Below are 24098 nucleotides of genomic sequence, written 5' to 3'. Positions count from 1 at the left end.
GATAACTAACTGGAATTAAAAAAAAAAAAAAGAGTGCATGTTTATGCTTAAATGATGGCTAAAGCTTTAGATAAAAATGGCGGCAGCGTGTGGCCTTCTTGCCTGGGACAGCTTCCATACCCTGTGGGCCAGTGAGAATCATAGCTTCACCAGTTCTGGGGTTGGGCAGAAGAATTAGAAACTCTGCTACCAGAGGGGTCAGAATCAGTATTGGAGAGTGGGACTGTGACACTGTGATTTAAAGTAAGAAATATAGTGGTCTTTATCCTTTTAATGCCACAGAGCTCCTAAAATCCTTGGAATTTTCTAAGTGATGGGGAGCAATAAAGGTGTCTTTTGTTATGTTAATGAGGCGACTTTTGGAAAGCCCCTAAATAACCCTGAATGGGTTATCTGGTTGCCAGGGGGAACAACCCTGCTACTAGAGGGTTAGAACTTTTAGCCCCTTGACCTCTGGGGAGGATAGATGAGGCTGGAGATTGCATTAAAATACCAATGGCCAGTGATTTAATCAAACGTGTAATGAAACCTCCAATAAAAACCCAAAGGGCCTGGGTTTAGAGAGCTCTTAGGTTGGTGGACTCATGAAGGCAGCTCCTGGGAGAGTGGTGTCCCTGGGGAGAGCATTGCTCTATGTCCCTTCCCACATACTTTGCTCCATGAATCTGTTCCATCTGAATGTTCATCTATATTCCTTCATCGTATTCTTTTATAATAAATTGGTAAACAGTAAACTATTTTACTGAGTTGTGTGAGCCTCTCTAGCCAATTAATTGAACCAGGGGAGGAGGTCACAGGGACCTCCAAATTATACCCAATTGGTCAGAATCACAGGGAACAACCCAGACTTGTGATTGCATCTGAAGTGGGCTGGGCAGTCTTGTAGGACTGATCCCTTAACCTGTGGGATCTGATGCTGTTGCCAGGTAGATAAAGTCAGAACTGGGTTAAATTATAGGACCTCTGCCTGGTGTTTGGTGGTGTTGGAAAACCCACACAATGGAATTGGTGTCAGAATCATAAGGACAGGTAGCGTATCTTCACCAACGAAATGTGGTGGATTCAGATGCAAGTGGATGAAGAAACCCCACAGCTTTGATAGGCCAACGGTAGTTCCAATCAGAGTGAGCTGCCCATCTTCCAGAAAGTTCACAGAAGTAAGGGAGCAATACGAGGGCTGAGTTAAGCTCTCCAGCCATTCCTGGCTGACTCTGAAACAACGCACATGCAATGAGAGACCGTGAGAATGCACAAAAAGTGAAACTGAGTAGAAACTGCAGACTGGACTATCTTTGAATGCATTCCCCAAGCACTACAGATAATCAACAAAGAGTGGAACCCTGAGAGGTTCATTGGATGACCACCAAGCTATGTATACAGAGGTGAGACTCCTAGAAAGCATGGAAGAATCAAAAGATATGGCACATATAAACTGAACAGCAAAATGGCAGATATAAATCCAATCATATCAATTATTGCATTTCAATGTGAATGGATAAAACACTCCCATCAGTACTTTGTTGTCCTGGCAGACGACTGTGCACCCTTCCACAGAATTCTTGTGACATCTGTCTGAGTCTTAGGCTGTTCTCCTGAACCCGTTGCTGTGGCAAGGATTCTGTCACATGTGCGATTAAATCCTGGAGCGCTCACAGACTACCTGACTGAACTTGAGCAAAGCACTATCAGATGAAGCTATCCTAGGGCTGCTGGCTGGACTCATGAAACCTTGTAAATGGTTACAGCAGTACCTGGCACGGAGAGCACTCAGTAGATGTGAGTGATATGATGATGGCTGTGGAGATGATGACAGTGCTGATGATAATATCCCCTTTAGAGTGTGAACTCCATAGAAACAGAATCTGTGGCTTTCTCATCTTTGAATTGAACTCTTAGCACAGTACTTTGCATGGAGAAGGTTCTTAAATGCCACTTGATTGAATTGAATGAATGAATTACATCTTATAGACTTCATAGAGGAACTGACATTTGAGATGGAGTGATGATTAATTTTATGCGTCAACTTGGTTAGGTTATGGTGCCCAGTTATTTGGCCAAACGCTAGTCTAGATGTTACTGTGAAGTATTTTGTAGATGTAATTAATATTTACAAACAGTTGACTTTAAGTATAGGAGATTATCATTGACAGTGTAGCTGGATCTCATCCAGTTAGTTGAAGGCCTGAAGAGCAAAAACTGAGGTTTCCGAAACAATGAGGAATTCTGCCTCAGGACTGTTGTGTAGAAATACTTCCTGAGTTTCCAGTGTGCTGGTTGCTTACAAATTTCACACTCAAGACTGCAATATCAACTTTTGTTTGAGTTGCCAGCTTGTGGATTGCCCTATGGATTTTGGGCTTGCCACTCTCACAATTGCATGAACCAATTCCTTAAAATAAATCTCTCTCTCTTTATATATATATATATATATATATATATATATATATATATATATATATATATATATATATATATATATATATATATTAGTTATATATATGTTCTGTTTTCCTGGAGAACCCCAACTGATACATTTTGGTTTTGAAATCTCAGTGAAAGTAACACCTAAAACACTGAGTATTTACTATGTGACTAGTGATATGTGGGGAAGGATAAAGTGAAAAGTTTCAGTCCAGGCTACAGATGATCTGATACTTCTCTTTTCCAAAGGCAGAGCTAATTCTCCAGACTATACTTAGTGACTCTAACAGATAAAACGCTGTGAAGTGACAGTATCAGACTGGAGACCAGATCATTAAATGCACTGTGGCTCCCTCCTTGTTCTCATCTTGTATCAGTCACTTTGGGCTAAGCCAACTGCCATGTGTGAAGACATTCAAGCACCTCTATAGAGAGGGCAGAAGCTGGAAAGTCCTTGCTAGAATGTGAAAGCTTGAAAGGTCTTGAAGAAACTCAGATGTGAGTTTGCAGGAAAATAAGGTAAATGTTATCGGAAATTAGGGATAAACGGGTTCCTTGTTATGTAATGGCAGGAAGTTTCGCCACACAGTCACCTGCAGTAGTAATATGGGAAGGAGAGAAGTAGCTAATGAAATGAATGGTGTGTCTAAGACTGCCAGAGAGTTAGAGGGTCGGCTTGATTTTCTCTTGCTGCCTTACGGCAAAATATGAGAGGAGAGAGATAAGCAAAAGAAAAGGCTGTTTAGCAAAAAGGATTTGGAACTTACTGTTTCTGAAGATCCCCAGCCTTTCCTAATGGCAAATAATGCTAAAATTAAGGAAGGATTTCTGAGCAAAAGTCATTCCAGGCACTTTTGGGAAATTGTGGTCCGATGGTGAGACCAAAGGTATAACTATAAAATCCTTCATTAAAATCTCAGAAAGATCCAAGATGTTGTCTTAGAAAATTATTTAGTCAAACATCGGTTTTTCGAGATGCTTAAGGGCAGTCTCAGCAGAAGCGGCACGTAGAGAGGATGTAGCTATGTCTAATGGCGTGCACTTAGTAAGATTCATGTAAGAACCGATATGTTTTTTTTTAAGAGCATTATATTAGTAGAAACACCAGCTTGGTCTGAGATGCAGAGACCTCACAAAATGAAAAGGCCTTTGGACCCCCAAAATTCTGTTGACACGACTCATGCTCAGAACACTGTGCAGCCCCAAACATGGTCTACTTCTCCTTGGAAAGGAATGACAATTCAAAGGTTGGAAACAAGAGCCCAGAGGAGCCCAGAGGATAGTTATTTCTAGGCAGGAACAGGACTAAACTTCTAATCAAGGAACTTCTAACATTTTCCTGGCTGCATTTTAGAATTTCTATGGCCCAGTGATCCCTGTTTGACTCTTGTTTTCTCCCTTTCTGAACAAGAATATCTAGAGTGATTATCCTGCAGCTGCTGCGTGTGTGTGCTTTGGGTACGTGTGGGGCAGATAACTTGTCTCTGGTTCATAAGTCGTCTACGCTGAGGAACTGTATTCTAGGAGCTGTCCTTAAAGAACCGTATCTGAGGAGGTTGAATAAGGATTTGACTTCGATGCCAGCATCCTGGATTTCAGGCTGAAGTCGTAAAAGGATGAGACTTCTTTTCTTTTTTTTTTCTCTTCGTTGTAGAACATGAGTTCAGTTTACACATGAAAGGAATGTAAGTAGCTTGTGGTCAGAGGGTGGACTGTGGTGGTTTTAAAATAAGTCCGTAGGGGCACCTGGGTGGCACAGCAGTTGGGCGTCTGCCTTCGGCTCAGGGCGTGATCCCGGCGTTCTGGGATCGAGCCCCACATCAGGCTCCTCCGCTATGAGCCTGCTTCTTCCTCTCCCACTCCCCCTGCTTGTGTTCCCTCTCTCGCTGGCTGTCTCTATCTCTGTCGAATAAATAAATAAAATCTTAAAAAAAAAAAAATAAGTCCGCAAAGTTTTGGTATTCCTCTGCTGAAAACGAAGTCTAACTCCTTTGTCCTTGAGTGTGGGCTATACTTCGGGACTCTAATAAATAGGGTGTGATGGATGTGACAGTGTTAGGTTTAGGAGACTAGGTAATAAAAGTGATTATGGCTTCCTCCTTGCTTTGCTTTGGGAGAACTAGCTGCCCTGGCGTGAGGACACTCAAGCAGTCTTATGGGGAGGTTTATGGGATGAGGAGCTGAGTCCTCTTGCTAAAAGCTAGAAAAGAACCGAGGCCTCCAGCCAACAGCTATGTGAACAAGCCTCCTTAGGAGGCAGATCCTCCTGCCCCAGGCAAACCTGCAGATGACAGCAGCCCAGACAACACCTTGACTGCCATCTCCTGAGAGATTTCCAGCCAGAACCACCCAGTTCAGCCTCTGCCGGATTCCTGACCCACAGAAACTATGTGAGATACTAAGTGTTTAGTCTTGTTTTCAATTGCTAAGTCATATCCTGTGAGGCAATAGATAAGTAACAAATAGGCATAATGGACTTCATTAATAAAAGTTATATTTGCAGAAAAACAATCATTGAGTTAATTCTTAGGCAACTCATATTTACCTTTCCCGTAATATGACATTTGAAACTCTCAAGTTAGTATGTCAAAGGCTGGGTTTGCAAAGGACAGATATCTGACTTCTGCTATACGAGAATGAAGTCGCCCTGGGCATACACAATGTCTTTTAATGCTTCGGTGAATGTACAGTTTGTGTGCTTCCACATGCCCTGGCAGGTGCTTCGTGACTGTTCCTTTGAATTTGACCATTGTCTCCACTTATTTTAAAATAGTGTTCAAGCTGATGTTTGAAATGTTGTGAGAAATAGAAGCCAGGCTCCTTCATAGAGCTGAGTGTAACCTATACATTATGGGAAAAAGTGTTGGAGAAATTGGTAGAGACTTCTCTCTCTTCTGTTTTCAAGAACTGCATACCTAGAAGCTGTAATTTTTTTTTTTAACATGAGGAGACTATCCAGAGCATTTATGTAGTTAAGTGTGTCTTAATTTGTAAAAGTAAAAAGAACTTAAATCCATTAAGTATTTTTATATATTTATGACTTTAATATTATAGCATTGTTTAAAAATCTTAGAATCATTTAACAGGAGAATACTTGAAAATGAAAAAATATATTAATTTTTCCATAAAGGTAATATATTCACTTGTAAGGGAATCATCAGCAATGAAACTGTTCTTGCTAACATTTAGCCTCACTGTGTTGTCTTATCTTTAACAAGAAGGTCAAACTAACAAATGAAGCAGCAAAATCTTGACAAGTGTTTGTTACTTCAGGTCATAGTTTTATCACTAATAATTATATTTTTTAAAAAATTGAAATATCTAATAATACCTTTTTCCCCTTCAGGGAATTGCTCCAAAGCTGGAATTTTCTACAACCTCAGTGATTACTGAATGTCTGATAAGTTCAAGGAAGTGCCGCACTCAGGTTGAAATCATTTATTTAAAGTATTTAATGGTTTAACTTATTTGTTCGTATTTGTGGGCATTGGGCAAGAATTATTCTTTTATTTTGGCTGCAACTCTTTTCACTTTTTTGGGTCAATCTTGAAACAAAACAAGTATCAGAGGTATTTTGCAGTTTGGTTGCATCTTAAACATGAGAGTGAAAAGTCTGGTACACATGATAGATGGCGCCATGTTGTTATTGTTATTATTTTGTAACTCCGTGGGCCTTTTTTTTTTTTTTTAATGCAAAGAAATCAGCCTGCCAGAAAGATGTTGAGATCAAGAAGTCCCACAGAGAACTAGATCTGAAGCTTCTGTAAATCTTATAGAAGTTACAGGTGACTGCAGAAAGTTCAAGGGATACCTCTTAGCAAATGTGATCAGAGGTTCTCATGCAGGGATATTGGTGTTTCTTGAGTGTCTCTAATTCCTTATATGACTCTTGCTCAGTTTAGTGGCCATACTAATACTATCAGACCAAGGGAAGCTTGGACACTCCAACCTAAGTACCTTCTATATTTGTAAAAACCGCCTTTAGTAAACTGAGATATCTGGACCTAATATTTCATTCTTGTCTAACTTTTTACTCAGTCACCAGGATCATCTTACTGCCTTGTCCACAGGTTATCTAATAATGTCTAGGCATCACTCATATGCAGTTGCATTCTGATTAGGTAACAATGACCAGCCTGTGATGAAGAGCCAGTAACATATAAAGCCCAGAGGACCCAGACAAGGCAGGACTGGACCTATGATGGAAAGAGTGGAGTATTAATTTACTGCATTCTCAGTTTCAGAGTAAATTTGCTGAGGATGGTAACTGTAACATAAGCTAAGAAAGGTAAAGCGTGGTTATATAAATTTATCAAGGGGATCATTCTTATTTGTTTAGCAAGATACATAGTGTGCCAGTTTGGGTATAGTTAATTACCTTTGAAATGCAGGCTGAAATGCAGCTATTAGAGATCTAACGAACTATGCTTGCCAAATGCAAAGATGTTACTGACTTGTTTTGAGTTATGTACTGTGTATATTTGTAAATTGTTAACAGTAGTTTACCTGGACTCAGACAAAATTTTTCTCTCCTCATTGGGATCTGCCCTTCTGGTGGGTGGCTAGAAAAGTGTTTTTTTGTATGAACTATGGCATATGCACAGAAAAGTACATTCTAAGTGTACAGCTTGGTGGAAGGTCTTTGTAAATGTAAAATTGTCCCCTCATCAGTAGTCTCATTGGGCTTAGGAACTAACGTTTTCCTCCATAAACTTCTGGGGAGACTCATTTCTTTTTTTAACTTGCTATTTCAGTGTTTGTCATTTGTTCTTTATTGAACAGATGTAAGAAAATAGGATAGGTTTTGGCGTCAGGCAGCGTTTAAGAAAATATGCCTCAGAATCAGACAGATCTGGGTTCAAGTTACTCACAAGGCTGCTTTAAAGATTAAATTAGAGAATAGGCAATGTGTCTGGCACGTAACATACAATTAGTGAATTTGATGGCTGTTACTAAGGTTTTTTATTTTTTTATTTTTTTATTTTTAAAGATAATTAGGAGAGAAGACAATAGTTAAAATACAAGCTAGAAAACATTATCTGGTAGGCATAACAGAGTATACACTTACACATTAAAATTTTAAATGTTAACAGCCAGAATTTTAATCTTATTTGACCTTATTTAAGAATGTGATAAATCTGCTTTTTAAAGAGTGAGTATTAGTTACAATTAAAATTTTAATGGCTACAAAGCCGCATTTTCAGGTTCAAACATAAGAATAAGACAAGCCATTTTGGTTTTTAAAAGAAGAATGAGTGAAAGAAACAATAAAATTATTTAAGTTTACAAATACTTATAATGATCTTTATTCCTTTTGGCATATTATTTCCAAATTGATGTTTTGTCACCAGTTTTAATGGATTGAAAAAATTAAGTATATTGTGATTTCCTGAAATAAAACTAGTTTTCTACTTATTCTTTTTACCTATTGAAGGTAGAATTGATTATTAATTAGTTAAATATCAATAGCAGTTTTATTAATTTGTGTGCTAGATCAGGTAGTTTTTGCTGTGTAAAAAGCAACACTAACTTAGTGGCTTAAAACAACGTTTTTCACAGTTCTGTGGATTGGTTGGGTGAACTGGCGAGGCCAGAGCTGAATGAACTAGGATGACTTCATTCATTTCTGGTAGTTGGCTGAGTTTTTGGTCTGGGAGGGACTTTACATTTCTGAGAATTTGCTTGATTTTAGCTGGGGTGGTGGCCACAAGACTTTCAGCATCTAGTAGGCTAATTTTGGCTCACTCACATGGAGGCAGGAAGGTTTTCAAATAGGAGTAAGAGACAATAGCACTTTTGAAGTCTCTTTGTGTCCCAAGCTATTATCCTGTTGGCAAGAGAGAGCCATCGTGTTCACAGCATATAGCAGCCACTATTTGAAGTTTTCCTGGGCAGTAATGGGCTACATTGAGGATCGGGCAGAGTTAGACAGTGTGTATCTGCACTACGTCTGCCCCAGCTTATAACTTCCTCTAGTAGTAGTCAACATTCGAAAACCTGTAATGACGGAAGAAGATGGGGTTAGCTAGTTTAGGTTTGGTACAACCAGAGTTAGGTAAGGAGGAACTTTACAGCATAGCTGAAATGGATGATGTTGGGTTCTTCTGGGTCTGGAAGTAAGAGATATTAAAAATGTATGAAGGTCTGGGGAAAAAGAGGTCCAGGGACTGAGGAGGTGAGGAGGGCAGGTCGCAGATTCAGTGACAACAAAAGAAGTAAAATGAGGAAAAGTCGTTTTGGTCATCAAGGGATTTTCAGAGTTTGAGATGCAATGGATCTGCATAATGATGAAATCTAAGATGATGTGGAAGAAGGTAATTAAAGCCGAGAAATAGAAGTCTGAGTCCAAGGTCTTGGAAAGAGTCACTGCTTGAACGTTTATTACACCTCGAAGGTCCTTACATGTGCTCGCGCTCCTGCCTCTGTGCATCGTGTGATGTCATAGAGAGAGACGAAGTGTGACAAGGTAGAGAAACTCTGAATTATTGCTTGAAGTCATTGAGCAAGGTGGGAGGAGGACTGGGAGCCTATCAGCAGCTGTAGAGGAGAGATGAGGAAATAATCTGATGCTGCAGGTTTGTATGAAACTCATGGACTTATTTTCCAATTAGGAAAATACATATTTTTCCTGTTTACCTACTTTTTAAAAATATTTAACTCTTTTCCCTTCTATACGACATTGATGTTTTAATATTTACTGAGAATGGATACCCTTAGCAAGTGGTGAAGGAGGGATTGAGAAAGTAGAGAAGGAGCTAGGGTTGATAGGTTTTTAAAATGATTAAAGTTAGGAAGACAAATTCTCTCAACTGTCCATTTTCTCTAATATTAGAAATCTTATAATTCTAGATAATGAGTCAAGAGGTCTTATATTATTTACTTGTAATCCAAATTTTAAGGCACTCATAAGGCAGAGACTAAATAAAATGTTATCCTTCCATCCCTCTCGCTCTTCCCTCCCCCCCATTCGCACACACACTCTCTCTAAAACAAAACAAAAACCCTCTTAAATTATATAGCCAATTACTTGGATACTTAATTACAAATGATAAACCAACGTTTACATTAATTTTTTAGTACACTGAAAACTAATTTTTCTGACTTTGTTTCCTAGATTTTTCAAATGATTAAATACTGGGCTTTGATTTTCATAAGTACTTGTTAGACTTAAGAATACCATATACTTTATTACCGACTAGACAAAGAGTTAGCTAGCATAGATAGGAAAGACCAGTTGGCTTTGATAGATTATATGTGCCTTACATTAATTTTTAAAGCTTTCTTCTACCTGTAATTTATAGATAAATATACATAATCTCTACATGTATCTTCTGCCCAAGTTAATTTTTATTTTTTATGTGTAGGATAAATTTATTTACCACACGGCTCCAGTTGAAAAATCACACGGCAGACTGCAAAGCAGAACATCAAGGTCACAAAAGAAAAAATCCAAGTCACCTGAGAGAAATAAGTATTGCATAAATGCAAAAAACTACGAACAGCCTACAATTTCTTCAAAATCACACTCTCCATCTCCCTACACAAAAAGACGCATGTGTGAGCTCTCTGAAGACACCAGGCGGCGGCTGGCCCATTTAAATCTGGGACCCTATGAATTCAAAAAAGAAACAGATAAACCTCCATTTGTGATTAGACATGTATGTGTTCTCTTAAACATTTCCATCTGAAACTGATCTAAGATGTTCTCTCACTAAAATAGTATTCTGAAACTTCTTTCAATTTCTGGCTTCTATTAATAATTTTCTTTCCTGAACTGTTAGCCTAGCAATCTAAAATGGAAAATTAACTTAGAGTAAAAGAACATTCTTTTGTCAGTCTTTAAACCTGACAGAGATCAAGTTCCATTATGAATACCATGTTAAATCCTTTAAGAATCCGTTTCCTTTCTTCCTACACACTGGACAGTGTAATAACTCTACAAATTGAACTTAGATGTAATTGACATTAGTACTAAAATGGCAAAGTAGGGTTTTAAAAGAGGACCAACTTTTCTTTATGAAAAGGAAGACTTCCCTTTTCTAGCCTTTTTAAAAATTATAATGGAAAGTTAAGTTTCCTTTGATATTATGTCTCCTGGGTAAACCTTATATGATGGATCTTTGAAGCAAATCATTATTCGATGAGGATGGGAAGGCCTTTGAAAATGAAGAGAGTTAACTTAGGGTAGCATACTTCTAATCTTCCCAAACAGAAGACTGCTTTTGATATGGTTTAAGCTTAGAGCTTGTGGTCATGTGATAGTCAGGTAGACTTTGGCTAATTTTAAGGGTCTGTAATATTTCAGAATGTTTAATAAAGGACATTCTTAGAATTCTCATAGTTTCTTGAATTTTTGCGAAGAATTTTTATCCTAAAAACATTTCTTTAACAAAAGCTTGCAATTTAATAATAATTACTAATAAATACATATAATAATAATGAATGTTAAGATTTAAGTGCCTACAGAAGCAAAGCAACTTTTGGGGTTATCTATAAAGTTACTTCTGACTTTAATGTCTAATTCATTTTTCCTAAATTCTAATATGTAAATATAATTGTAAACATGTAAAGATGCTCCTTGGATAGTCTAATGGGTTTCTGAAAATACACCATCTGAAAGTTCAGATTTTTTGTGTGTGATATATTTTTTCTTAATTTTAGATGTAATTACATTAAGCAACATTTCATTCCATCTATATATTTTGACTACAAATCCTTTATTCTTTTAACCTTAAGTAACAGATTTTTTATTGTAAAAAGAAAACTTATAATGTGTACTTTTAAATGGTGATATTTTATTGAGGTTATTGTGATTATGTTTGTCTTTTTTCCTATAGAACTTGTTTATAGGTGCTGGGCAGAGTTTTTATTGTTTGGCATATTCAGATAAGATTTACTTGCTTGTTTGATGGCAGTTTCAAGAAAACCTTTCATTTTATGACTGCTCACAGTTGTAAATTAAGTTGAAAAGAAAGGATATATTAAATTCTAATCTGAAGGAATAGTAGCATTTTAATTAAAATGCCTGTGTGCAAAATAACCAGTAATAGTTAGTGTGAGTTAACCACAAAAAAAAAAAAAAATTGTTGAGGGAAATAATTACTCTTCAAATGCACATTAAGCTACTGTTTTTCACACCATTGTTCAAAGTGGAATAATTCTAATACTGCTGGGTGTAGGCCTTAATGTTTTCATTGAAGAGATTTCCTCTACAGCTTTCCAATGAACAGAAAAAAAAATGCATACTTCTAAGCCCACAGTTAGAAAATTGCTTACATTGGGGTGCCTGGGTGGCTCGGTCTGACTCTTGTTTTCAGCTCGGGTGGTGATCTCAGGATCATGAGATTGAACCCCGCATCGAGCTCTGGGCTTAGCGGGGAGTCTGCTTGAGATTTGCTCCTTCTCCCTCTGCCCCTCCCCTCCCCGCTCACTCTCTCACTCCTATAAATAAATAAATCTTTAAAAAAAATTGCTTATATAATTATATAGGAAATGGGATTTTTCCAATTGTATTTGCATAGAGATGTCTTTTCTTCCCCCGTAGCCATTCATGATTTCAAAAGCACTTAATAAATTGATAAAATTTTAATTTCATGGGCTTCTGGGTGGCTCAGTCGATTGAGTATCCGACTCTTGATTTCTGCTCAGGTTATGAGCTCAGGGTTGTGAGATGGAGCCCCACATGGGGCTCCATGCTGGGCATGAAGTCTGCTTAAGATTCTCTCTCTCTCTCGGGGGCGCCTGGGTAGCGCAGTCATTAAAGCGTCTGCCTTCGGCTCAGGGCGTGATCCCGGCGTTCCGGGATCGAGTCCCACATCGGGCTCCTCCACTGGGAGCCTGCTTCTTCCTCTCTCACTCGCCTGCTGTGTTCCCTCTCTCGCTGGCTGTCTCTCTGTCACATAAATAAATAAAATCTAAAAAATAAAAATAAAAAAAAAAAGATTCTCTCTCTCTCCCTCTTCCATCCCTTCCCCTCCCTCCCTCCCTCATCTCTCAAAAAAAAATAATAATTTCATACATGCATATGCAAAAAGTGAGTACTTTTAGGAAAGACATTCTAGTTCTACATACATTGTGCGAGAAACAGTCTCACTTAGTAAGGAACAGTTTCAAGAAACAGCTAGCATGCTAGCATGCTCCCCAACAAACTGGCACAACCATCCCAGAAAAGTTAAACAGAATTATTTTCTTTTTCCTTGATATAGAATAGGATCTTTTTTTCTATTGCAGTTAAATACTCCTAACATAAAATGTACCACTTCAACCATTTTAAAGTGTGTAATTTCAGTGGCAGTAAGTACATGTTGTGGAACTGTCACCACGATACGGTTCCAGAACTTTTTCAATCATCCTAAACAGAAACCCTGTACTCATTAAGCATTCACTCACCATTTCTTCCTTTCTTCAGCCCCTGGCAACCATAATCTGCTTCCTATATGGGTTTTCCTCTTCTGCCTTTTCATCTAAGTGGAATCATACAATATGTAGACTTTCCTGCCTGGCATTTTTTATTTAGCACAGTGTTTTCAAGTGTCATTCATGTTATAGCATGTATCAGTACTGGGTTCTTTTTATGGTTGAATAACATTTCATTGTGTGGATATATCCACATTTTGGTTATCCATTCATCTGTTGACGGACATTGGGCTGTTTTTACCTTTTGGTTCTGCGAGTAGTGCTTCCATGAACATTCATACACAAGTTTCCATTTGAGTACCTGTTTTCATGCCTAATCGCTTTAATACCTAGGAGTGGAATTGCTGGGCCATGTGGTATGTCTGTGTTTAACTTGTTGAGGAATTGTCAGACGGTTGTCCATAGTGGCTGTCCCACTTTACATTCTCTCCAGCAACGTATGAGGGTTTCACTTTATCCACACTCTCACTAACACTTATTATTTTGTTTTGTTTTCTTTTTATTATAGCCATTCTAGGGGGTGTGGATTGGTCTCTTATTATAGCTTTTTTTTTCTCATTACGGATTTGATTTGCATTTCGCTAGTAAGTAATGATGTTGAACATATTTTTATGTGCTTTTAGCCATTTGTATATTTTCCTTGGAGAAATGTCTATTCAAGTTCTTTGTCCATTTTGGGTTTTTTTTTTTGTCTTTTTGATATTTAGTTGTAAGTTTGCTTTATATGTTTAGGATTCTAAATCCTTATCAGGTATGATTTGTAAATATTTTTTCTCATTCTATGTCTTGTCTTTTCACTCTCCTTTTTAAAAATTTAAGTTGCTTACATTGTGGTAAAGTATACACAATATAAAATTTACCATTTTAACCATTTTAAGTGTATAGTTCAGTGGCATTAAGTACATTCACATCATGAAGTACTATCTCTGTGATTTGATTCGTATTTCCCTAACGATTGGCGATGGTGAATATTTTCCCTTGTGCTTATTGGTCACTTGTGTATCTTTTGGAGAAATGTGTATGTAAGTTCTTTGCCCACTTTTTAATTGAGGAGTTTTTTTGGGGGGGTTGTAAAAGTTTCTTTATAGGGGCGCCTGGGTGGCACAGCAGTTAAGCGTCTGCCTTCGGCTCAGGGCGTGATCCCGGCGTTATGGGATCGAGCCCCACATCAGGCTCCTCCGCTATGAGCCTGCTTCTTCCTCTCCCACTCCCCCTGCTTGTGTTCCCTCTCTCGCTGGCTGTCTCTCTCTCTGTTGAATAAATAAATAAAATCTTTAAAAAAAAAAAGAAGTTTCTTTATATATTCTGGATATTAATGCCTTATCAGATAATTCTTTGCAAATATATATGTTTTTTATTAAATGATTTGCTTTTCACTTTTTTTTTTTAAGATTTTATTTATTTATTTGACAGAGATAGAGACAGCCAGCGAGAGAGGGAACACAAGCAGGGGGAGTGGGAGAGGAAGAAGCAGGCTCATAGCGGAGGAGCCTGATGTGGGGCTCGATCCCATAACGCCGGGATCACGCCCTGAGCCGAAGGCAGACGCTTAACCGCTGTGCCACCCAGGCGCCCCTGCTTTTCACTTTCTTAATAAAGTCCTTTTATGTACAGAGTTTTTAATGTTGATCAATAGAGCTATCTTTTTTATGGTTTATATCACTCTTTTTTTCTTTTTCATTAGAAAACATGCTTCTGTAATAATCTGTGAGCTATAAAGCACTGCGCGTGCTGGGCTCTGAACGCAGCCAAGTAAAGACACTGTTTGAATTTAACATCTATCTAAGTAGCAAATGGCTAAACTTGCTTTTCAAATGTGGCAAAATAGATCCCTCTTTTTGTAGCTTTCTCATGGAAAGCCCACTAGGCAATGGGGTAATGGACGTTTCAACTGTGAATTTGTTTGAAAATAGACTCAAATTTATAATTAAAAATTTCTGGACTTTAATTTCAATTTTATTTTTAAACATGAACAGCAAAATACTCACCTAAGCTCTGGCTTCAGAACATGCCTGAACCACACAGGCGCTATCATGCTAACCTGATGACTACGGTCTATGTACTTGAGTTGATTTTTTGGTGCCAAGAGACTGAAAGAACATTTAAGTTCTTTTTGACTTTGAATCCTCCTCCTTCTAGGTCGACCCCCCAAGTCCCAGGGCTGATGCTTTATTTGGATCTTCTGGCAGAGACTGTGAAAGAGATGGGTGGTCCAGGATGCACAATGGTAAGTTCGAAGTTGTGTCTCTTCATAGCTTTAGTTGCCTTGGCTACAGTCAAGCCTTTCACTTGGCATCAGTGAACACAAATAGGTTCTTTGCTGTGTTATTGGATAATAAGGCGCAGTGCTACTTTTTACAACTTGTCGGATACCCATATAATAATGGGTAAAAATAATAGAATTTCTGTGCTGCTATAAACTAATCTCCCTCTTTGAGATTCAAAGTACATAGTAGCATATTAAAGACTGGTTACCTTCTAGTGAAGAAAAAAAAAAACCTGATTTTGTTTTGCTCAACAATTTCTAAATTTATTTGACTATGGAACCATTTTCCTACCTTAACATATACTCTTTAATTTGTGGATAGGCTTTGGGAAACACCATACTAAAAAAAAGTTCAATGTTATGGGTTTTGGACATCCATTTACACATATATTTGAATACTTGCCCTGTCACTTATTCATAAATTGGGCATTCTTGAACAAACCATTTTAACTACTTTGATAATTAGTAGATTAAAGAATGGAGATAACACGGTAAATATGACCATGTAAAATGCCCTAGCACACAGGCCTTAATATCCACTATCGTTATAATAATACTTACATTTCTGAAAAGATAATGTCCTTTAAGATTAGTTTATAGGAATCTTTTTTTCATCGTAGGCCCTGGTTCTAATGGTTAGATAAGTTATTAAGTTCAATCTGAAGATGACTTTTATGAGGAAGATTAAGTGGTATTATATGATTAAGGATATTTGAGTGTCAGTATCTATAATCATTGGTTAGTCGGTTCAGCAAGCATTCCCCAGCAGCCTTTAAGTTAATTCACTGCACACTGAGAAAGGCACAGAAGAAGAAAAATGAGACAGTCAAAAAAAAACACAGTCATAACATGTCTCCCATCTCTTTTCGTTTCTAAACTGTAGTGTAGAATTCCCCTTTTTTAAAATGGGGAAATGAAACATTCTTCTCCGAGAACATGCAGAGCTTGTGTTCATTTATTTTGCTTTTTCAGCATTAGCAGGGAGATAGATGTGGTAACCAATAAGTCTTTTATAACCACAGTAACAGATTATATGAAATTAGGAACAGATGTTATACTCTGTTTCCCTCTTGGAAGAAATTTATGGACATGGAAAAAAAGGTTTAAGAACAAGAAAATCGAAAATAACTTCAATATAGATATTCCTTTGGAAGATGTTTTTGGCATGCACTGAAGTGTCTGATTTTTTTGATAATTATTATGTATCTGCCAGCAGAACTGTTAGAGTTTCCAGTAACTTTTGATCGCCGCAGTCAGCTACTTACATAGAGGTACAATCAGAGAGGTCATTAGTGAAGTCTGCTTTTTTCTTTTAACTTTTTATTTAGACATAATTTCAGACTTACAGAAAAATTGAAAAAGTATAAAGAATCCCCCTATACCTTTCAGAATCCACACATACTAATATTGTTTTTCCCTCTTCCTCAGTCTCTCTCCTCCCCACCCCCACCCCACCTCTGTATGTATGTTTGTGTATAAACTTTTTTTTTTTTGACAAGGACATTGCTATGTCCTTGCTATGGATAGAACTGTGTCCCGCCAAAAGTCTTATGTTGAAGCTCTAACCCGAAATGTGTAGTATTTGGAAATGGGGCCTTTGGAAGGTAATTAGGTTTAGATAAGGTTAGGAGGGTGGGGCCTTCACGATAGGATCTGTGCCCTTCTAAAAAGAGAAACCAGAGATCTTGCCTTCTCTCTCTGCCTCATGAGGACACGAGCAGAAGGGAGCCATCCTCAAGCCAGAACTAGAGCTCTCCACTGAACCTGACCACGTTGGCACTTGGATTTCAGACTGCTAGCCTCCAGAACCGTTGTAGAAGCCCCCCAGTCTATATGATATTTTGTTATGGCGGCCCGAGGACACTAATGTAGATATTATGTGATATAATTAAGAAAAGCAGAAAATTGACAATGATATAATAATAATAACTAATCTATAAACCTAACTCAGATTTGCTGCTTGTCCTCATAATATCTTTATAGCAAAAGAAATTCCACATGATACATGGCCCCCAGTTAACATGTCTCTTTAGTTTTCTTTAAAATGGATCAGTTCCTTAATCTTTCTTTGTGTTTGACGTTGATAATATTGAAAAGTACAGGCCGGTTATTTGGTTGAATGTCCCTCAATTTGGGTTTGTTTGATTTCCCCTCATGATTAAATTTAGATTATTCATTTCCCCCCAGAATAGAACAGATGTGATGTGTCACTCTCAGTGCAACATGTCAGGAAGCACGTGATACTGCTTCGTTACTGGTGATACTCATTTGCTCATTAATTAAGATGGGGTCTGCGAGGTTTCTCCAGCATAAAGGTGCTATCTCTTCCCTTTGTAATTAATGAGGAGATACTCTCAGACTATTATATCCTGTCACTCCTCAACTTTGACCCCTTTAGGATACAGTGATGATTCTTGCTTGAAACAATTTATTACTGTAAAGTTTGCCAAATAGTGATTTTTTAAAAATTCTGTTATTTTGTACATTTATTACTTGCCCTTCTACTGTAAAGAGTTTTTCCATCTCATTTCTATTCTTTGACTGCCTTTTTTTTTCCTGTCTAGCTATTGGGTGGTTGTGTTTTGGGGTTTCATCAGCCATTGATAGATGTGGGAATTTCTTATGATAGAATCTCTTATGATAGAGTGAATTTTCATTAGTGACTATCTTACTTTAATGCAAATTCTTAAACCTTTTCTTGCCAAATTATCCTGCCTAAAAATTCTTAAGTTTTTATAGGATTTTTATAGGATATCATTTCACCACTATTGACTATTTTAGTCATCATAATAATCACATGAGGATGAATTTAACTCTATTTGATAAAAAAAAAATGACAGAGGCCTGGACAGGTTAAGTGGCTTGTTGGAGAGTTCCAGAATAGCCCTGGTTGGTCTGGGGTCCAGCGCTTCTCGCCCCAACTTCCTTCCTCCCACCACTCTCCTCCCACTTTCTCTATTTCCACTTAGATGTATTTTTTTTTAAGATAAATTTTTCAAGCACATTTTCTTTATCTGGAATTTTCATGGTATGTCATTCTAATTGTAATTTGTACAGTCCTTTTGAAGAGATCCAGCAAGTCCTGTGCTGCAAGAATGTTTGTAAGCTTTATCCAATCATTGGTGTTTTTTGAAGAGGAAATTCAGGGCATCATCCTGGCCCCTTTTTTATTTGCTTAGAATATGAAAAGATGTTAGATTCTGTCTCCCCCTTGGAGGAAACTTCTCTTATTCCCTTCGTTTTGAAGATTCTTTTATGAGTTTCATTTCTACCTAAGATTGTAATCTTTTATGAGCTTCCACTAATCTCTTTGTTTGGTGGTTATTGTTTGTAAAGTAAAATAAATTGGAAATTGCATTCCAAAACCTAATATGTCATAACTCGAATAGAGAACAATAAATGGTAACATTTTACTATTCTGAGTAAAATAGCATATAGTCATTTTATATATACTTATTAGCAAAATATCTTATTTGTTTCAGCTTTTATTTAAATGTGTGCCTCATCTCATAGAGCATGGGCAGCTGAGCTGTGTCATTTTCAGGAATTCCTTTTTTAGTTTCTTCATTTCTCTATTATTAAACATTTTTAACAACTTTAGTAAGCTATAATTTATATATCATAGAATTCTCACCTGTTTTGAGTACACAACTGAAGGATTTAAAATACATTTGCACAGTTATAAAATCTCCACAGTCCATTCTTAGAATATTTTTATCATCCAGAAGAGTTTCCTCGTACCCATTTGCAATAAATCTATATTCGCACCTTGAGTCCCGGATTATTTCCACTTTTGGCCATTATGAATGGTGCTTCTTTGAGCATTTGCATTGAAGTCTTTGCATAGATATGTTTTTATTTCTTTTGGATACTTAGGGATGGTATTGCCAGTTCATATAGTAAATTTATGTTTAGCTTTTTAAAAAATTGCCAGTTGTTTTCCATATGGCTCTACCATTTTACATTCCTGCCAGCAGTGTATGATGGTCCGGTTTCTCCACATCTTTGACAACACCTGTTATTGCCTTTATTTTAACCATTCTAGTGAGTAGGCAGTCCTGTTTCACTGAAATTTTAATTTACATTTGACTAATGGCATTGAATGTTTTTTCATGTGCTTATGAGACATTAATTTATCTTTTTTCATGATCATCACTCTTCAGTCACTGATAAGTTTGCTGTTTGCTAAACATCAGACAGAAAAATAGGGGGAAAGTCTGAGACTTCTGCTGATGAGACTTCAGACAACAATAGAAATAAGAAAGATGAAAACATCAGAGGTCGGAGGAAACAGTTTCTGGTGAAGGTATCATAAGTGAGCAAGAGACAGAGAACACATGTATATGTCTTTCCTTTTTAGAAGGTGGGATCCCCTAAGAGATACTAAACCCTGCTTTTATTTTATAAAGCTGGACATCTTAGCTTTGCTTCCAGTTGTAGGGACTGGCAATATAGCAAATGCATGGCTGCGTGCTCCATGACGACTCACAGGAGAGCAGTGGCCAACCTTAGGATGTTAGTGGGCATTAGGATAGCAGTAGGGTAATTGCTGATAAAGGACTCCAGGGGCATACTCGTTGAAGGTTCAGATAGAGTGAATTCATCACACATTCATCAGCAGGGATGTTTTGCAATAGTAGTAGCACTCACTACTAGAATGGGGATCAATTCCTTGAAATTATGATAAAAAGGAAGATGATAGTACCCTTCAAGGTAGAGTACTGTAGAGGTTGCCAGAATAGCGATTGATTCATAGAGAACACATACTGGCTGTGATCGTCAGAATGGGGCTCAAGAATTACTTTGATAGAAAGAATGAGCTGATACAGGGATGCTAAGTTTGAGATTAAAGCTCCTTAAGTCCTTCTTAGTTAAAGTGAGGATTGGTCCTTAAGGACTGAGTCATATTTGAGCCTGTTGGGTGAGAGTCAACTGTGGAAAGAGGAAGGATGCAAAGGCTCTAAGATGTCAGACTACTCCCAGCAGGAATGGTGACCCTTGTACAAAGTGGATCTTAGTTTCTATATGAGATGGTTGCTCTGGAAATATTTTGATGACTGATAGCCACATTTAGTTTAGGTTAGTCGCTACTTGATATTTGACTAATTTCATTATATATCACATCCATTTTGTTAACAAATCCAGAATTTGATGTCATTTTTGAGACTAAAGGCACTTCCATTCTCTTGCGTGAACTAATCAAAGACCTTAGTTCCATTACTTTCTAGCTACATATGGGTCAGCTTTCTGGAATGTACAGTAGAAACAACCGTTCATCTCCGTGCTCTATCAGTCTGCTCAGGCTGCCGTAACAAAACACCATGGACCGGGGACTTAAACAAGAGGCATTTGTTTTTCTCATAATTCTAGAGGCTGGGAAGCCCCAAATTGAGGTGCTAACAATGTCGGTTTCATTCTGAGATCTCTTCTCTTGACTTGTAGAAAGCTGCCATCTCCCTGTAAGCTCACATGACCTCCTCGTTGTGTGCACATGGAGAAAGAGATTGAGAGAGAGAGAGGGAGAGCGTGGGAGCACATGTGCGTGTGCAGGCTCTCTGCTGCCTCTTCTTAGAAGGGCGCTCTTTCCATCACGAGGGACCGATCTGCATGACCTCATCCAATGCTGATTACTACCCAAACGTCCCATCTCCACATACCATCACTTTGGGGGTTAGGACTTCAACATATGAATTTTGGGAGGAGATAAACATTCAGTGCGTAATGCCTATTCTATTTCATGAGGTTATTAGAGAACCAGGTAATAGCTAACATTTATTGAATGTGTTTTCTGCTGGCCTTGATTCTAAGTGCTAATATTTCATTGGTTACTTACAATAATCAAGAATTTTAGATACTATTATTTATCTCCATTTTACAGATCAAGGAACCTGAGGTTTAAAGAAGTGATCAAGGTCACATACACACACTTGCACGCACAATCTGTTACCTCTAATTTTTCTTCATACTTCCTCAAGTATGACCTATCCATTAAGGCCCCGGTCAGCTCTCTCCTCCTTTAGGAAGTTTTTTCTGATTGCCTTCAACCTTGAGAGATTAATCTCTGATATGACTTTTTAAAATAGCATTAATTGCCTGTACCATTCTGATTTAGCCGCTGCTTTTCTGCTGCTGTTGTTCAACTTTGTATAACTTAACCAAGGTAAATTACAAGCATATCGTGAGCATGGGCCATGACTTTTTTCTCCTTTATCTCCTGCTTTTAGAATATAGCTAGTGAGTAATTATGGGTAAGGGTGATTAAGTGCAAAACATTGGGAACCTCAGTAACAGCTGGATTTCTAAAAATAAAAGAAAATTATAAATCTCTCTCTGTTAGGATAAGTTTATAAATGGTTTATGGAAAGCAGAAGACATACTGGCGTTTTAATATACGGATACTTTTAATATTACATTAGCTGCCAGAAGGAATATATACCAAGTACAGAAATTATTACCTTAATTTTCAAAGTTAGCACGTGTGGAGAATTAGGTTCATTTTGTCCTTATTTCCGCTACTGTGGCCATGCTATACATTATTAGACTTTATGGAAGAGGAGTTGAGCTGGGATTTATTTTTATTTTTAATTTTGAAAAGCACTTGAAATAAGTTGAGTCTTACTGAATTAAATGGTGAAGCCAGCCTTGTATGAAAGGCATTCATGTTTCAGCTGTTCATGTAATGGTTCAGGACACCGGAAAACAAACAAGATCTTATGCCATAAAAGAAAGGGAATTCTTTGATTATAGACTATCCTAGGTCTCTATCTATATAATCATTTCTTTTTATTTTTTGATAAGGTGCTTTGGGAAAGTAAAATATAGAATGTTAGAATGCTTTTAACTAGAGTGTGTAAGGAAGTAGAATTGCAAATTATGGTTCCGATTTGCTTGAATGTCAATACACAGAGATGATAATACTTCAGTGTTGCATGGTGCACTGGGTGTTACACGCAAACAATGAATCACGGAACATTACATCAAAAACTAAGGATATACTGTATGGTGACTAACATAACATAATAAAAATTATTATAAAAATTATTATAAAAAATTATTATAAAAAAATACTTCAATGTTGACTTTTAATAATGAAGAAAACCCAAAATCTGCATCTGCAGTATAGTGGTCCTTACCCCAGGAGAGAGTTAGAATAGTTTTATAATCCACTTTGTTGCAGATACTGTGCTAGGAACTTTCATAAGCGGTATAATTTAATCATTACTGTGACTCTCTGAAGCAAAGTAGACATTGTCTTCATACTTTTAAAATGAGGAGTGAAACACAGATTTATTATATAACTTGACCAAAGTAATATATTTGTTAAGTGGTGGAATCAGAAATTGTACCTAGGCCTGTCTGACTTGGAACTTGAGAGTAACGGTGCTGATGAAGTTAGTAAGAGTAGTTCACGTTTATTTTATTGCCTTATAGGTAATATTTCATATAATATTTAAAACAACTTATAAAAGAGGTACATGAGACAGATGAGGAATCTGCGACGTAGAAAGGTTAAATAATGAGCCCAGGGTTATACAGGAGGTGCTGGGGGCTGGACTGTAGTACGGGTCTATTTGTGCAAGGCCTGTGCACCTCTGCGACCACACTCTAACGCTAGTCCTGTTGCCATCATACTCACTTGACTGTAGCGAGGACTCACAGCAATGGGAACACATGCAGTTTGGCAATATCTATCAGATCTGTATATTCAAGTTATGCGTCATCATAAACTGGTTTATCTACTAAAGATTATCCATTTCATGTAGGCGAATTGCTCAGCAACAAAAAATTACTCAGTCTATATTCTGATATCTCCAACTCTAATGAAAATCGTATTTGTGAAAAAAAGAGTAGTATTTGTGAAATGACCTAATTACTGAAGAACGGATACAGATTTTAGCTTGTTGCATATCATCTTTACTTCTATGGCATTGTTAAGGGATTTTAGGATATATCTGAAAACTGCTGTATGAAATTATAATCAGAAACAGAATGATAGTAGCAAAAACCAGAGACAAAACCAAATTTTCTTCTTTTTGATATGAAAAATTTATACTTTAATTCTTTTGTACATCCTTTTTCAGATCATTCTCATCTTGGCTGCTACCGACCCAAGGATTATAAGGTATGTAGTATAGATTACAGAATGGTAATTGTCCTCGCTTTCACATGAAAGCATATGGTACGTTTCTTATATATATGGTCCGAGATTATCATAATCATTTAGTCAAGAAGATGCACAAACAAGATTGTCATGTCTTGGAGTATCGTTATTTTGGCTACAATGTCAAGTGGTAGAATAGCTTTTTCATTGAATGTCTTCCTACAATTTGCGTCTTTTGATTATTCATTTAAATGAATTACTTATTGAATGTGTTTGTGTATGTGTATGTGAGAGAGAGACAGAGAAATTGGTGGTTACTTTTAGTAATACCTTGCACAGTACTCTTTTTTACCTTCATTCATAGAGCATCCTCATAATTTTTACAATATCTGCATGCAATTTATGCTATTTTCTTTAAATTCACCTTTTTTTTTTACCTCACTGCTATAATGAAGAAAAATCAGTATCCTCTGTTTTAAATGGATGATAGCTCTAGAGGATACAGTGAAAACAAAACAATGTTACAAAGTTCTGGCTAGATAATGGTTGTTTTCCAAAGGCTCTGAGGCATGTTCTCTATTTGTTAAAATGAGATAAGCAATGATAGAGAGGCGTAGGAGGCATACCAATAGCTAACTGAGGATTTCTGACTGAAAGAGAACTGAAAAGATAATACATTTTTTCCTTTGTAATGCAGTGTTATTTAGTGTATGTCCTTGTGCCATGTAAAATAATCCTGTGTATCATCTAAAATCACTTTGGGCACCATATTAAATTATCTGCCTTACCGCTAGTAGTCTGTGTCCTCCATTTTGAGAAGCATCACCTCAGAGTTTGTCTTTTCTGTTCCTAAGTGAAAGCTTTTTGATAAGGAGTGTCATTGTATTTGAGAAG

General features: G+C 37.2%; 1 protein-coding gene across 2 annotated transcripts in view; it reads left to right on the top strand.

The window, feature by feature from the left end:
- SPATA6 (spermatogenesis associated 6) overlaps positions 1 to 24098 on the top strand; it is a 152093-nt gene that overhangs the window by 51085 nt on the left and 76910 nt on the right. For both annotated transcript variants that reach the window (XM_045799593.2, XM_045799591.2), the window contains exons 6-9: positions 5768 to 5848; positions 9786 to 10079; positions 14977 to 15064; positions 23185 to 23225. In XM_045799593.2, the coding sequence (XP_045655549.1) occupies positions 5768 to 5848; positions 9786 to 10079; positions 14977 to 15064; positions 23185 to 23225 (504 nt within the window). The remainder of the gene's footprint in view (positions 1 to 5767; positions 5849 to 9785; positions 10080 to 14976; positions 15065 to 23184; positions 23226 to 24098) is intronic.

This window comes from Ursus americanus, chromosome 12, assembly GCF_024610735.1.
Source record: "Ursus americanus isolate L20-20 chromosome 12, mUrsAme1.1.p, whole genome shotgun sequence".
In the NCBI taxonomy this organism is placed as follows: domain Eukaryota; kingdom Metazoa; phylum Chordata; class Mammalia; order Carnivora; family Ursidae; genus Ursus; species Ursus americanus.
This window is presented reverse-complemented; position numbering and strand designations above follow the sequence as displayed.